Source organism: Sinocyclocheilus anshuiensis, unplaced genomic scaffold, assembly GCF_001515605.1.
Source record: "Sinocyclocheilus anshuiensis isolate Anshui unplaced genomic scaffold, SAMN03320099.WGS_v1.1 scaffold143, whole genome shotgun sequence".
NCBI classification, from domain to species: domain Eukaryota; kingdom Metazoa; phylum Chordata; class Actinopteri; order Cypriniformes; family Cyprinidae; genus Sinocyclocheilus; species Sinocyclocheilus anshuiensis.
This window is the reverse complement of record NW_015548197.1, coordinates 522,850-537,868: the sequence shown is the minus strand read 5'-3', so window position 1 is coordinate 537,868 and position 15,019 is coordinate 522,850. Positions and strand designations below refer to the sequence as shown.

General features: G+C 36.9%; 1 protein-coding gene and 1 pseudogene across 1 annotated transcript in view; both read right to left on the bottom strand.

Moving 5' to 3' along the window:
* The window catches only part of LOC107653230 (V-set and transmembrane domain-containing protein 2-like protein), a 74,001-nt gene extending 69,217 nt beyond the window's left edge, over positions 1–4,784 (bottom strand). The window contains exon 1 of the mRNA XM_016439900.1: positions 4,517–4,784. Within this exon, the coding sequence (XP_016295386.1) occupies positions 4,517–4,634 (118 nt within the window). The 5' untranslated portion in view covers positions 4,635–4,784. The remainder of the gene's footprint in view (positions 1–4,516) is intronic.
* Positions 4,785–8,141: 3,357 nt separating this feature from the next.
* Positions 8,142–15,019, bottom strand: part of LOC107653228 (beta-catenin-like protein 1) — a 52,887-nt pseudogene continuing 46,009 nt past the window's right edge.

Sequence of the window (15,019 nt, the reverse complement as noted above, 5' to 3'; positions counted from 1 at the left end):
GGCTTTTTGGCTAGGTTTAAAGGAAAAGAGCACTTTTAGATAAACAAGGCAATAATAGATGCACTCGTGGAGGGAGGAAAACAAAGTTCTTTATGAAAGGCAGGATTGCTTGTAATAAAGATTTCAATGCAAAAGGAAAGGCAGTAGAGCTGACTATTTCTGTCAATGGTAAGTTTGTTATAACGAAAGAAAACTAGTTTAAATGTTTTGCCACTTGCTTGAGCAACTTATATATAAATCTAGAAGTAAATGCAAAAGTAAAACGCATGGGAATTCCCCCCATTTTCTAAAATGAAATTCAGGCCCTGAATAAATGTCTAAAAATCCTGATTGGAGTATCACTATAAACAGTTATAAATTATAAAAAGAAGGCTTTAAAAAGATCGTATCGGTGATCAGTATCGGCAGATACTGCTTTTCTGTGATCGGCCTCAAAAATCCTGATCGGAGCACCCCTAATAAATATATTATTTTCAAATAATTCTTCTGCCTTTGGCGTGAAATATGGCTCAGACATTTGATACTTACCTTCATATTTCAGTTAGCCTAAATGTTTCTACAAACAGATTAGCAGCTTTCAATTAAGCGACAGTATTGCAAAAAATCTAAGCATCTATGAAAAAAGCAACTCTAATGGTCCCACAGCTTTTAATGAAATTACGTTCTCAATCCTCACTGTTCCTTGATCTTCAGTAGCATCTCATGATCAACTGTTTCCCCCGAACACATACTGAGAGGAAAAACACAACTCTCCGTGGAGAATTAGAGGAGAGATGAACACGACAGGTCACTGTGAGACCACTGAACACACAAAGACAAAATACTGTTCCCTGATCAGACCGAGTGCTGAAGAAGTGACAGTCCAGAGAGATTCCACACCTTAGCACAAGCCTAATGCCCCATTCACACGGGGCGTCAGCGTCAACGCCTCTCGTTTACTTTGAATGGAGTGACGTCAAGCGTTGGCAAAATGAATTGTGGGTCCGTCGCGTCGCGTTGGGTCTGCTGCTCGCGGCAGAAGTAACAAGCAAAGAAAAGAAAACAAACAAACAAAACAAAAGCAAAACAAAAATAATACCAAAAATGAAGCAGAGCAAAGCCACAAACAGCAAAAACAAAGCAAAACAAATAAAAATATACAAATGCAAAGCAAAGATGATCAAAGCTTAAAGTCTGAAAAAACAAAATAAATAAATAAAATAAATAAATAAAAAGGTTTCTGTTGAAAAGTAAATAAAATAAAATAAAAATATTTTTAAAATGTAAAGAAAGAAAGACAGAAAGAAAATAAATTGTTTTTGAGAATCTTAAGATTCACCAATCAGTGTCTAAAAGTCTGGAGAACCACAAAAATAAAAATACATATTAAATAAAAATGTAAATATATATATTTTAAATTTCAAGTAAATAAATAAATATAAATAAACAAACAAACAAACAAACAAACAAATAAATAAGTATTTAAAAAAATTAAAAAATAAATGCCTTTTCTGTTGAAGAAGAACTGATTTATCTTTCAGTCAACCTCTTTGAAAGTTCAATGTTTAAAGTCAACATGAAAATTTACAATCCAAACCAGGCCGGTCAATGAGGACTTTGTTAATAGAATAGGATTTTCTACGTATTCAAGACAGCACAGCGATGATTCTAGCAGACAAACACAGTTGAAGACAACAGAATGTTTAGAACAGCTAGTGTGTGAATTAAAACTCTACTGCCGTAGAAAATGAGATTCCTCTTTACGCCATTGCTATTCATCTGAAGTGTGCTGCGGTGAACGGTCCAGCGGGTCTGCGCTCTTTGTTTCATTACTGTGAGGTCAGAGGAAAACAGAGCTTTTAAGTTGTTGTTGACATTAATTAAGCCTCGTTACCGCAGGCCACGGTATTCCCAGCGGTGGGAAAATGAACGCAAAGGTCTTGATGAATACAAGCTGTCCAGCAGTTCGGTTTTAAACATTTCACTAAATAAATAACACAATTAATAAATGCTCTGCTTGGCCTAATTGGGTGAATCTCACCAAAATATGGCCAGTCATAAGGAAAGACAAAGCAATTATATACTGTTTTTTTGCATTATAACATTATTTTCAAGCCTTCGTCCAAGACCATTGGACTCAGTGGGCCTAAATTCATATTTGATAAATAAAACTTGGGCAAATCAACAAATAAAGATCCTCCTAATCTTTCCATAACCTGTCAAAGCTATTTAAAGTGCCCCTATTATGCCTTTTCGAATATTACCTTATTGCATTGTGTCATGTATCTGTATGTGAACATAAACTATCTGCAAAGTTGTGAAGCCGACAGTGCACGATAAATAAAGTTATTGTCTATCAAAAAAAAGAGTCGGCTCGCAATCGCCTAAACGAGTCGTCAGGAATTCGAATCTTATTATGTTACGGCTCTACGTCACGAAGTAACACATTTGCATAATGTCTGCCCACTTTCTACATCGCCAACTTGGCCGCCCACAAACAGTAAAATTTCCGTGTGGTTAACATCATGTCGAGAAGACGCTGTATCCTACGCTGTGAGAGTAAATTTGATTTATCACATCTTATAATTACCACAAACTTGTTAACACTAGACACTTACCACTGAGAAACGTCCTGCTCCAGTTGTGCTTGCGAATCAGTTTCTTATCGATCAGCCAGTTCAACTGTTTCATCATCAGACACCGGCTCGAATTGGTAAGGGTCAATCGATACCATCTTTTCTATGTATTGACAAGTCTCCAGGGCTATCATTCCGTCATGGCAATGGACTTTCGTTTCCGACACACGCTGTACGTGGTAGACCAATCAAGAGCCAATCTCTCTACGGCTCTGGACCAATCACAAAGGACTGCACCATCTGACCAATCACAGCAGTGAGGGCTCACGGAAAGGAGGAGTTTAGAGAGACTGGTTCTTTGAACTGCTTCGCACAAGTCTTTAACGAATCATTTAGAAATGAGTTAAAATTCAATCTTTTTTTTGAGAAAACTAACGTTTTTTGACCTTGCATGCATGTAAACCTGTTTTAGGAGACTCATAAAACAATATTAGCAACCTTAAAAATGGCATAATAGGGGCACTTTAAAGGAAACAGTCTTAGTTTAAATCCATTGCAGTCTGATCTTGCCAATAGTCCACTAGAAATCCATCACAAGCTCATACAAGCGTCCAGGCCTGCATGTCAAATAATTCAGAACATTCCGATGACTTCCCTGAACCTACTGTATTGGCCCTCTTAATATTCCTCATGAATATCGGCTCTGATCAAATTCAGCCCTTTAATTTCATGGTGAGCGACCCATAATCTGGCGTGTGAACTCTTTCATCAGCATGATGCATGCCTGGGTTCATCAGCACTGATTTATTCATTGCATTAGTCATCTTTTGTTCACACAATTGGCAAAACTTCTTAAATGAATACAGAATAAGCATATTTTACACAATCCTTTCCATTCCTGGAGCATCTGCATGCAGTTTGAAGAATATGTTCAATATCCAGGCACCACAATTATGGCTAATTACAGTATGACTAGAATCTTGAAATGCGTGTAATGATTTTTCCTTGCTCTTTCTGCGATGAAAACAACAAATAGGCAATTTAGGGAATTATAAACCCAGAATCTCAAGCATCTTTGGCTAAAAAGGAGGGAGGTTAAGTATATAACTGTAAAAGTAATGCAAAGCACTGTGCTGCCATATGGTATATAACCCATAAAAGCTAAGACTGAAATACCAATATTAAGGTATTTTTAATCATTTGGTATGGTTTCGTCATCTGATACCATCTAGGTAACAAAAGTCATGAAACAGACCAAATTTCAACCGTTTTTTTTTTTGTTTGTTTTTTTGAAGGACCTTGGAAAACCAGTATATTTCATATCAAAGTACACTTTGTCAAATTAAAAATAAACTCTTTAAGCATTTTCATTTCTATGTTTTTGGACAATATCAATACAGTATTTCCAAGTTAATCATTAAAATGCCTTAAAAAGAACATCGCTGACCCATAGTACTTCTTCATAAGGTTCAAAAGCCACAGAATGATATTTCCGGACACTACAATGAAGATTATACCATGGTATTCTTTGACAAAACCATTCAGTACCATGGGATAAATCGGCATTTAACACCATCAGTGATTCATAAGTCAGCCAGATGACTTTTTATGAGGTTAAAAAAGCCACAGAATGGTAACATCACGTTTTAAACCATGGTAATGCTGTGCTTTGGGTACTACAATATAGCAAGGTATTGTCTGAAGTACGTTAAAGGACCTTAGTATATGAATCAAACAAACAATACCAAGGTATAGGCTACCACCTGATACCAATGATGGCAATACCATGGTAATTCTTTGTAGTGGTACCTTAAAGTACCATGATATCACCATCAAATACCATGGTACCACCTGTCAATAACCCCAGTGCAGTTGTATTGGTGATGAACCGCTCTGCGCATCTCCATCATTGTGCCGTTCGGCTTCAAATGACAGAACCGGATCGAGCCCACACATCTTACCGTTGTTGGATATGTGGTTCTCCACGTCGTCGCTTCCAGCTTGTCTGAGACTGGCACTAAGTTGGATGTAGAGTCCCATACAATGTAAACTCCTCAGAATCACTCCAAACGCGCCCATCACTGCTCCCTGCAAAACACTCTCTCACATCAGGTGGAAATACACGGCTTTAAGAGATAGATCCAGGTGTGCTGAGTGTTTGCTGGTGGTTTTTGTCCCTGATGACAGCGGCAGGAGCGACTGAGAGGAGGCTGCGTGTGTTTGCAGTCGCCCACTGATGCGATTCGTTTCTCCGCGAAGAGAAACTCCTCAGATCTAACCGATGCGGCGGAGGGAACAGCGCGAGGAGGAAGCGCGGCGGCTGTCATTAGGGAATTTCAATTAGGCGGAGTAATATTATGAAGAGATTTTTTTAAAGCGAACCTTCGCGCTTAACGGTCAAATCTCAACGGTCATCGTGGGTTGAGGTAAAATTACATTTTAAAATGTTTCTAAGGTAAATTTAACTTATGACTTTGAATCTGTGAAAAAATCTGTGCCTAAGAGGCTAATTAATATAAATTATTATTCCGTTTAAAGAGATAATTCAACTAAAAAAAATACATTTTTGTCATTTACTAACGTAATCCTGCATGACTGTATTTATTCTAAGAAAAACAAAAAGACATTTTGAAAAATGTCAATGTTTTTTCGCAGATGAAAGAAATACATTTCTTAGAAAGACCATTCAAGGGTTCATTTAAATTCTGCAATTGTGAATCTGCATCTATTTTACAATCATTCCACTAATTATGCTGCACATTAAATTCAACAAGTAGAGTTATCACATTGATTAAATGGTTAATTGAAAAAAAAAATTCCAATAATGTAAAGGCTGTTTAAACTCATAAGTACTTAATACAGATGTAATACTTACAGTATATTTAGTTGTAGCTACTACACTTTTACTCAAGTAAAAATGCACAATGATAATGTTTTTTTTTTTTTTCATTTTCTTTTTGTGAGGAAAAAAAAATGTACTCATGACATTTAAACCCAGAGTCGCAGTAGAATGTGGCTAAAAAGGGCACTGGTTTTCATGCCTTTCAGAATGCATGACATTATCTTAATAATATATAATATAAGTATATTTAATATACCCTGGATATTTTTATGATGGTAGTATAACAAAACAAAACCAAACATTGCACTCTTTGAAGTGCCTTAAAAGTACAACTTTAAAGCAATTGTATAGCCTATGAATACCTTAATCTGTATACAGTACCATAAATTATAATTAAAACACACTGCTACCTCCACAGAGCTTTTTGTAACAATTAAAATAAGTTTGCATGTTTTTTTTTATAGATAAATGCTCAGGGAATGCTACTATAACTTCTCACTGACCGACAGAATGAATAACCTCGTTTCAGCCTTTCCCTGTGACCTGCACAATACTGGGATTATAAAGTGGGTATAAAAGAATGTTCCCACCACAGGTTCGTATCAATTTAGCCGATGCGAGGAGGTGGAAATCAGCACTCACAGAGCTCAACTCAATCACTCGGAAAAAGACAATTATTCCGAGCTCTCTGGGCTGTGAAATTGCTGTTGAATCACCGTTAGCGCGCCACTGTCATAATCACTGATAAGAGATGCGTGCTGGGATACCTGCCCTTCCCGTCAATTGAAAATGCAAATAACTATCCTGAGTTTTATACGGGTGATTTCGGAGGGAGGGTGGAAGCAGATGTTGCTCTGCGTGAGCCGCTGTGGCCTCCACCACGACACGGCAAACCGGAGACGAGAGTGATTGGCATTCGCTACCGACAAGCATCGCTACGGTAATGAACGTGTCCTTGAAGCACGCCAGGCGCTCGCCCCATTCTGTAGTTACCGCTCATTTGCATTTCAAGTCTGACGTGTTGGCAGAGGGGCATCAATATAGGCACACGCAATTCATCATAATATGCAATTCAACAGATGGGTAACTGTCGCACATCACCTCTTCCAATTGTCGGCATTCCTCTACAGTATTTACGCCTCCCTCTCTCTGCAAACCATCTCCCTGGTAACGACAAGAACTAGCGGCAATCACTGACCTCCAGAGACGCAGGGAAATACAGAGATCTAACAATAAAGCCGTGCTACGCCAACAGAAGCACGGAAAGGACAGCCAGAGAATATTTAATATGCCAGGAGCATCAGCCGGGAGCGGGAAAGTGGAGCTCCTCTGAGGACAAGGCCGATGGATAAACAAAAGAGAACGTGCGGAGAAAGAGTCGGCGAGATAATGACTCTTGTGCACTTGTCCCGAGGCTAAAGGACAGGAAGTTATCGCTCTACGACAACGGGGCTCTGGGCCTCTCTAGGTGCATACGAGCATTTCGGAGCTGGTCTACGGTGGACGATGACCACGGGCCTTGAGCTGTCGATGTCTGATAAAGTGCAAGCTGTAATGAGACTGCGGTACTTAATTAGCTGAAAAAGCACGGCTCCGCATTTCTCTACTCGTCAAATGAAGACGATTCATCAAGGCCCAGAGCCACACAGAGATGTTTTTGTTAATACAATAATAATTTCCATAATAATTTCCCTACATAATGTCTGTTTTAAAGTGCTGGCCCTCCAGTGAGCATAAATCCAGCCTAATGGCCCCCCGTTCGCCCTGCCGAAGAACTCCGCTGGATTGATTCAATTTGGCTCTAGAGCTTTAACAATCATTCTCAACCTTCAGCTAAAGACTCTGTCCGTACCAAAGGAGAGCTTAGTAAGCAAACTGTCTCTATACAGCAGAACGTTCCCTGGCTGCAGCGATACATAGGCTAAGCCCACGGGAAAAGGGGAAGCAGCGATTGTAAATTAACAAGGGGATGTAAGAGAGGTTAGAGAATGAGAGAGAGTTGTAGCATTTTCGCGCTAGCTCAGCAGGCCCGCTATTAGCAAGGGATTGGGATTCTCTGGCTCATCACCACTGGACAAACATCTAATTAATGGCCATTAGAATCACAGTAGCCGTATTCTCTAAAAGAAAGAGAAAGATCAAAGCTAGAGTACAAAACTAGCACTCAACAATTGCAAACAAAATGTCTGTATATACATACAGTATATAAATATATAGTTACATATTTTCCAACAGGGTTCCTCAATGAAAATCTGGAAATATTAGTAAATCTAAAACCATTTTTTCCAAACCAGAAAAAATCATCATGGAAATCTGAGCCAACTAATACTTTGTTTTAAAATATTGCTTTTGTAGACAACAAATGTCGCAAATCATTTTGAATTAATTCATTAGCAAATTGGTCATAATTGAAACTTGAAGGGATAGTTCACCCAAAAATTCATTTTTCATAATTTACTCACCCTCAAGTCATTCCAAGTTGTTTTCTTTCTTCTGCTGAACTTGAAAAGATATTTGAAGAATGTGGGTGTACATTCCTATACTATGGAAGTCAATGGGGACCAACATCTGTTTGATTACCAACACTCTTTAAAATAACTTCTTCAGCACAACAAACAAACTCATACAAGATTGGAACAACTTGAGGGTGAGTTATGGGTGAACTATCCCTTTAAAAGCTTTGTCTAGTAATCACAAACAAGGTCAAGAAAAAATCATGTAATTTTATTGATCGAATGAGGGAACCCTGAATTTACCTTCAGATGTTTGGCTTAGCTTAAGAAGCCAAATATTTTACTGCCAGAACTCCATGTGTTGACATTTCCCACTGAAACTAAAATAAGAGAAACAAAATCAGAGTTTGCGGTTTTCACTGAGAGAATGGCAAACGTATAGCGCTTCCAGTGACACAACAATATCGTCCAATATTTGACACATATTCCAGGGAGAAGCAGCTAGAAAAAATATATGAAAAAAATGCAACAAAGTAAAATCCATCAGCCATTAGCAGGTTTAGAAAGTTAATTTTGGACCCAGGATCCATATAAAGGAACCTGAATGATGAGATGACAAACACAAGGCTGAAAAGATAGAAAAGCCACAATCAGCTGTCTGCAGGAACGCTGGAGAGGAGAAAAGAGACATAAACGCAACATTTTCCTAAATTATGTTTCAGCACAAGAGTTGTTTCCTGTATAAATTGGTCTAACGAGACATTAAGTCTTGTGGAAAGTGATCTACGAAATCTAATGAAGGAAACGGCATGAAGTAAAGAAAAGCACAAACTTTAATTATAAGAAAATTTAAGTTGTTTTGACAAAATATTTGGCCTAAAAAACAAAAACAATAACAACAATAAACATGAACAAACTATGTTGGAAATCAACAGATACAATATCCAAATCCAATCTGTTGGGATCCAATCAGCCACGCAAATGTTTCAACATCAGATTTGTCTGGTCCAGTCAGGACAGGAGGAGGATTGTTCAAAAATCCAGGTAGCATCACCGAGTCATCAACCGTAACACAGAAAAATCGCTGAGGAAAACCCACGCCGAGCTCCAACTGGATTTTTAGAAATTCTCAAGCAGTTCCAAAATCCTCTTCTGCTCACTTTCCTTAAACTCCTCGCTCTTGCCATCGCCAATATTTTCTGTGTATGCTGAAAAACGAGAGGGAAAAATGAAACAAGATGTTTAGTAATTTGGATGAATTTCATGTACGCCACCGAGCCCTGCCAAGAAACCCTTCCTAATGCCGTCTCAAAGGAGAGGCAGCATACGTTAATCCGAAAAAAATCAAAGGGAGAATTTGTATCCCTGAAAGTATTAAAAACATTTGTCACACATCCCTTGACTGCCCACCAGAGTTTATTTTCAGACCTCCTCCTTCATATATGGAGGAATGGATGAAAAAAGCTAGGAGTTCAGGGTTTGAGGTAGCGGGATTTAAAAAGTACCTTCCTTAAATGGGCAAATAGCTTGAAGATCCAGGGCCGTTTGATGTGTGCCTTTGAGAGCGTGTCCCTCAGTCAGATCAATTCTGCCGCTTTGATTGAGATCCGGCTATTTCGGGACACTCCAGTTTCTCGTAACCTGCAGCGAGCTGGCACAGTGCCCGAGAACTCAAAGGGCTACAGACACTACGATAAAAGCAACATATGCTTAGAATGAGACTCTTATGACCGCTCTGGAGCAATGTGATCAGACCGCAGTAAGGACACTTACAAGACTCCTCGACTTTACACAGAATGAGCTTGAGATCTTATTGATTTACCTGGAAATCTTCTCCTCCACTAAAGCTCTGAAATGGCATCAGCATCTGCATTACAACTCCAGGAAAAGCATGTGGACAGGCTTGACGTCATTGACGGCAAACAACATTGGTTCTCGGCATGTGTTGTGACAGTTTGAATATGCCGGATGGAGAATTAGATTTGAGAGCTGCAGTGGAGAACAAGATCATCCTAGATCTCATTTCAGTTTCTCACACAAAAAGGAAAAGAGCTGCATAAAATATCTATATCTTTTTTTAAATCTAATGCAAAATATAGTTTTGCAGTAGGGTTATTTTCATTAACTAAAACGGTATTACTTTAGATTAGGGAACAGATATTCACTATTAACTAAGATTTTTCTCTGAATAAACATCTAATTTGCTGCTTATTAATAGTTAATAAGGTAGTTGTTAAGTTTATGTATGGTGAAGGATTAAGGGGTCTAAAATATGGTCATGCAGAATAAGGCATTAATATGTGCTTTATCGGTACTAATAAACCACCAATATGATAGTAATATGCATGCTAATAAGCGACTAGTTAATAGTGAGAATTGGTCCTTAAAATAAAGTGTTACCACTAAAACTAAAAAGTATTTTTTTTAAATTGTTAACTAAAACAATGCTGATAAACTTAAACTGAACAAAAACTGACTGAAATAAGTCTAAGATGAAGCACTAAAATTACATACTGGAAATAATAAAAACTAAAACTGAAATAAAACTAAAACTGAAATTAAAAAAATATATAGTAATATTAAACAAAGAAAAGAATAAAAATGACAAAAGCAAATAACATTACAAAAAATTTAACTAAAATCTAAAACTAAAAATGCACAAATAAAAGCTAATTTAATATATTAATAAAATAAAAAATATATATTAACAAACTTATAGTTTAGAAACAATACTAAAATAACACTAGTTTGCAACTAAATTAGGTTAAATAAAACAAAAAAATTGTCATTTGTAGGTGAACAATTCCTTTAAAGATTATTTATTAAGGCGGTTTCACATTAATATTTGCTTTTATGTGTTTGGCAGATGCTTTTATTAAAAGCAGTAACTGAAGGTACAGTATACATGTTCCTGCATTCCCTAGGGATTGAACCCATGACCTTTGTGTTGTTGGCGACATACTCTACAATTTGAGCTATAGAAAAACCTGCACTCTAAAAAACCCATCTTTGGGTCAAATATGGACTAACCCAATTTTGGGGATAAAAACCTAATTGAAAAATGCAACCCAACAGCTGGGTTTGTTCATTTTTGACCCAAAGTTTGGTTGAAACAACCCAGCATTTTTTAGAGTGTGTCTTTAAAATAACGAGCATTGACAAATCGTTTACAAGAAGACCAGGAATGTGCATTAAAAAGTGCATAGGGTCCGTTTTGATTTCATGCTGACTTTAACAGTGCTTTTTGGAAGTGTACACAGCAAGCGGCAAGCGTGTAAAGGTAGACACGCTCTCGGATTATTTTCTAAGCCCTGGGACAGAGGATCAAACCCAATGAAAAATAAATCAATCAATCAATAAGAAGAGTTTTTTTAAAGAAGGAAAAAAATGGCACATGAGAAAGCGGCTGAAATAACACAGAGGAGGATTGGGGGAGTCTGCATGCTGGATGATTTGAGGGGGATTATCCATTATGAGCTCCGAGATGCTGGAAACTTCAGCCCACTGGCAGAGGCGCTTCCCACTGACACCAGTACACACAGCTCAAGGTCACGCATGTAAGAGAATGACACACTCTGTATGAGTCAAATGTGGCCTTGGAGTGCGTTGAGGTTTCTGTAGGCGTTTTCATTTCCGAATTTCTGCAGTAAAACACAGTCGCCACCGAACACAGCAAATGAAACCTGTTTTCACCAGTGATTTCTTGCTTAGCAGCTATTCTCTAACTAGGTAACAGGCATTAGTTTAAACTACAGAAAATTACCAATAAACCCTGACAACGACGTTATGAATGTTGCTTCTCTGGCTCAAATCTTACACTGAAATTTTAGCCTTCTAATAGTCAATCTTATTTAACAGATACATTCCAGATAGATAGAGCAATAAAACTACAGAAGGATAATGAAGACAGAACAATAGATAGATCAAGTGGATGAGGTAGATGAAACAATATATTGATAAAACAAGATAGATAGATAGATAGATAGATAGATAGATAGATAGAAGGAAAAAATGAGAGGAGGGATGGATAGAGAACGACAGATAGAATGGCAGACAGATTGACAGAACAAGAGACAAACAGATGTTAACGACAGATAGAACAACAGAGACAGACATACAGATAGAACCACAAAGACAGAATGCCAGACAGATAGATATAACTTCAGGTAAATAGAACGACAGACAGATATGAAGATAGAATGACAGACAGAACAACAGACAGACAGAGAGACAGAATGACAGACAGATAGAGACAGGATGACAGAGAGAAATAGAGACCGATATAGTGATAGAATGACACACAGACAGATAGAGAGACAGAATGACAGACAAATAAAGAGACAGAATCACAGAGAGAGAGATAGAATGACAGACCGATAGAGAGACAGAATAACAGACAGATAGAGAGACAGAATGAGACAGGATGACAGAGAGAATTAGAGACAGATATAGAGATAGAATGACACACAGACAGATAGAGAGACAGAATGACAGACAGACAGGGAGATAGAATGACAGATAGAGAGATAGAATGACAGACAGACAGATAGAACGACAGACAGACAGATAGAACGACAGACAGAGAGACAATGACAGACAAATAGAGACAGAATGACAGACAGATAGAATGCAGACAGGTAGATAAAATGACAGACAGACAGATAGAGAGACAGAATGACAGACAGGTGGACGGACAGATACACAGACAGACAGAACGGTACACAGATAGATAGAAAGACAGACAGAATGACATAGTTTAATGAACACTTTTTAGGCATCTGTCCAACACTTTAGGGACCGATTCAAAACAATTCAGTGTTTTCCTACGGTGCACTGAAACATTTCCATCAGCCAAACAAGTAAACAATCCGCGATGACAGTTAAACTGCAGAGCAAACGCAACCTGTCTAATTCCTCATGTAACATTTGTTTTAATTTTTCCCAGTGATTGCATTTAATACCACGCAAGCACATTTGCAGGAGCGTGAGAGCTGCCCGTCTGACACGGCCGCAGCTGCTACAGAGGCCAGGTGAAAATTTCAATTTCTCACCCGGTAGCAGCAGCCCAGCGGGGGCACAGATCCGACCCACACCAGCTGCTGGGAGAACGCTTTCACACTCCTCCAGCAGCTGAGAGCGATCCCGACCCGCAGCTCACATTAGACCCATCACATGTCCTCCACACGCCGCAGGACCAGCCAATCTTTGACCACACGTGTGAGGGACGCCATAAAAGGTGCCAAATCACAATAAAGGATTTCTAATGTTCTTTTTAGCAGCATCATATGACCCCTTTAAGATTTCAATCAGGGATGCTGAAGAAAATCAAAAGCATCAAAATATTATGTGCAGTAGTAAAGATGGAAAACTACATAGTACTTTTCACAAGTGGCATAGATTGATAATACTAATCAGACTATTTAAAAAAGCTATATACGAGATCATGAATTTTGTGATGATGATTAAATTAACTGCGATTAACAGTTTAATTGTGTTTTCTTTATTTTACTTAAAGCATAAAATGCATGTTTTTAAAAACTTGGAATCTTATATAATAGTTAAAAATTTAATAAAATAGACCCATACGATTTACTATAATGCTGTGAAAATTAATAACATTTATGTAATTATTTATAATATAATTTATTAACTATAATATTACAATCATGAATTTTGTGCTGATGATTAACATAGAAATAATTGCTTTAATGCTGTAAAAATGAATAATATTTATAGAATTATTTATCATAATTTAAAAAAATTATTATGATTATGAATTTTATGCTGATGATTAACAAATAAATGCTTTAATGCTGTGAAAATGAATAATATTCATCTATTTTTAATACAATTTAATAAATATAATATTACAATCATGAATTTTGTGCTGAAGATTAACTGTCAAACAAATAATCGCGATTAACAATTTAATTTTGTTTTGATAATGTTCTTAGTGTAAGCCTGATGTTTTACTTGGAGTCACATATAATACTATAACTATAATAAAAAAAATTAAAAAATTAAATATTATAAATAGACCTGTGTGATTTACTTTAACGCTGTGAAAATTAATAGTATTTATGTAATTATTTATAATTTAATAAATATAATATTATAATCATGAATTGTGTGCTGACGATTAATTATCATCCAGATAATTGCGAATAACGATTTAATTTTGTTTTGATCATGTTACTTACATTGTAAGCCTAATACGTTATTTTTTTACTTGTAATTGTATGTAATATAATAATAAAAATTATAATAAAATAGCCCTGCATGATTTACTTTAATGCTATGAAAATTATTCATATTATAATTCATTTAAATTACATAATATACTTTAATTAATTATGTATAATATTATGTAATAAATACAACACAATTACAATAGTGTGCTTAAATTTCCCTTATTTGGATGGCAAAATGTGATTTCAAAATTTCATCTTCACAATTATCTTAAATAGTTGGGATGGATCAAATAACCACAATCAGACGATTAATCAACTGCATATCACCAAAATTTTACGCATTTCCAATTTCAATATTTTTGGATTTAAATGCTGCATGTTAATAGAATTCAAGAATCTGTGGTGAACGACAGTCTAAAGGGGCTAAAAATAAGTTAAATGGCTCTCATGTAGCACTTGTATCCCAGACACCATTAGCTCACATTAACAGCACCTTCTAAAGAGCAATGCTTACGTCTTTGAACACCCTCGGCCGCCTCTTAAAATGAGCAGCGAGAGCGCTGTCTGAACCATTACAGCCCGCCGTTTTAATCTCTGTCACCAGCTACAGCAGAGTTCAGGTGGGAACGTCCTCCCTCTGATGAATCATTAATGATGAGGAAGTGCAGAATTTAACAAGAGCAGAAAGAAAGGGGATGTGCTTTCCATTAAGTGATTTAGGAAAGAAAGCAGTCTTAAACAGAAGACAACAATCAATCAGACATTATTAACTATAAATGGTTTATCAATTTTGTGTATGTGTATATATACAGTATCTCACAGAAGTGAGTACACCCCTCACATTGTTGTAAATATTTTATTATATCTTTTCATGTGACAACACTGAAGAAATGACACTTTGCTACAATGTAAAGTAGTGAGTGTACAGCTTGTATAACAGTGTAAATTTGCTGTCCCCTCAAAATAACTCAACACACA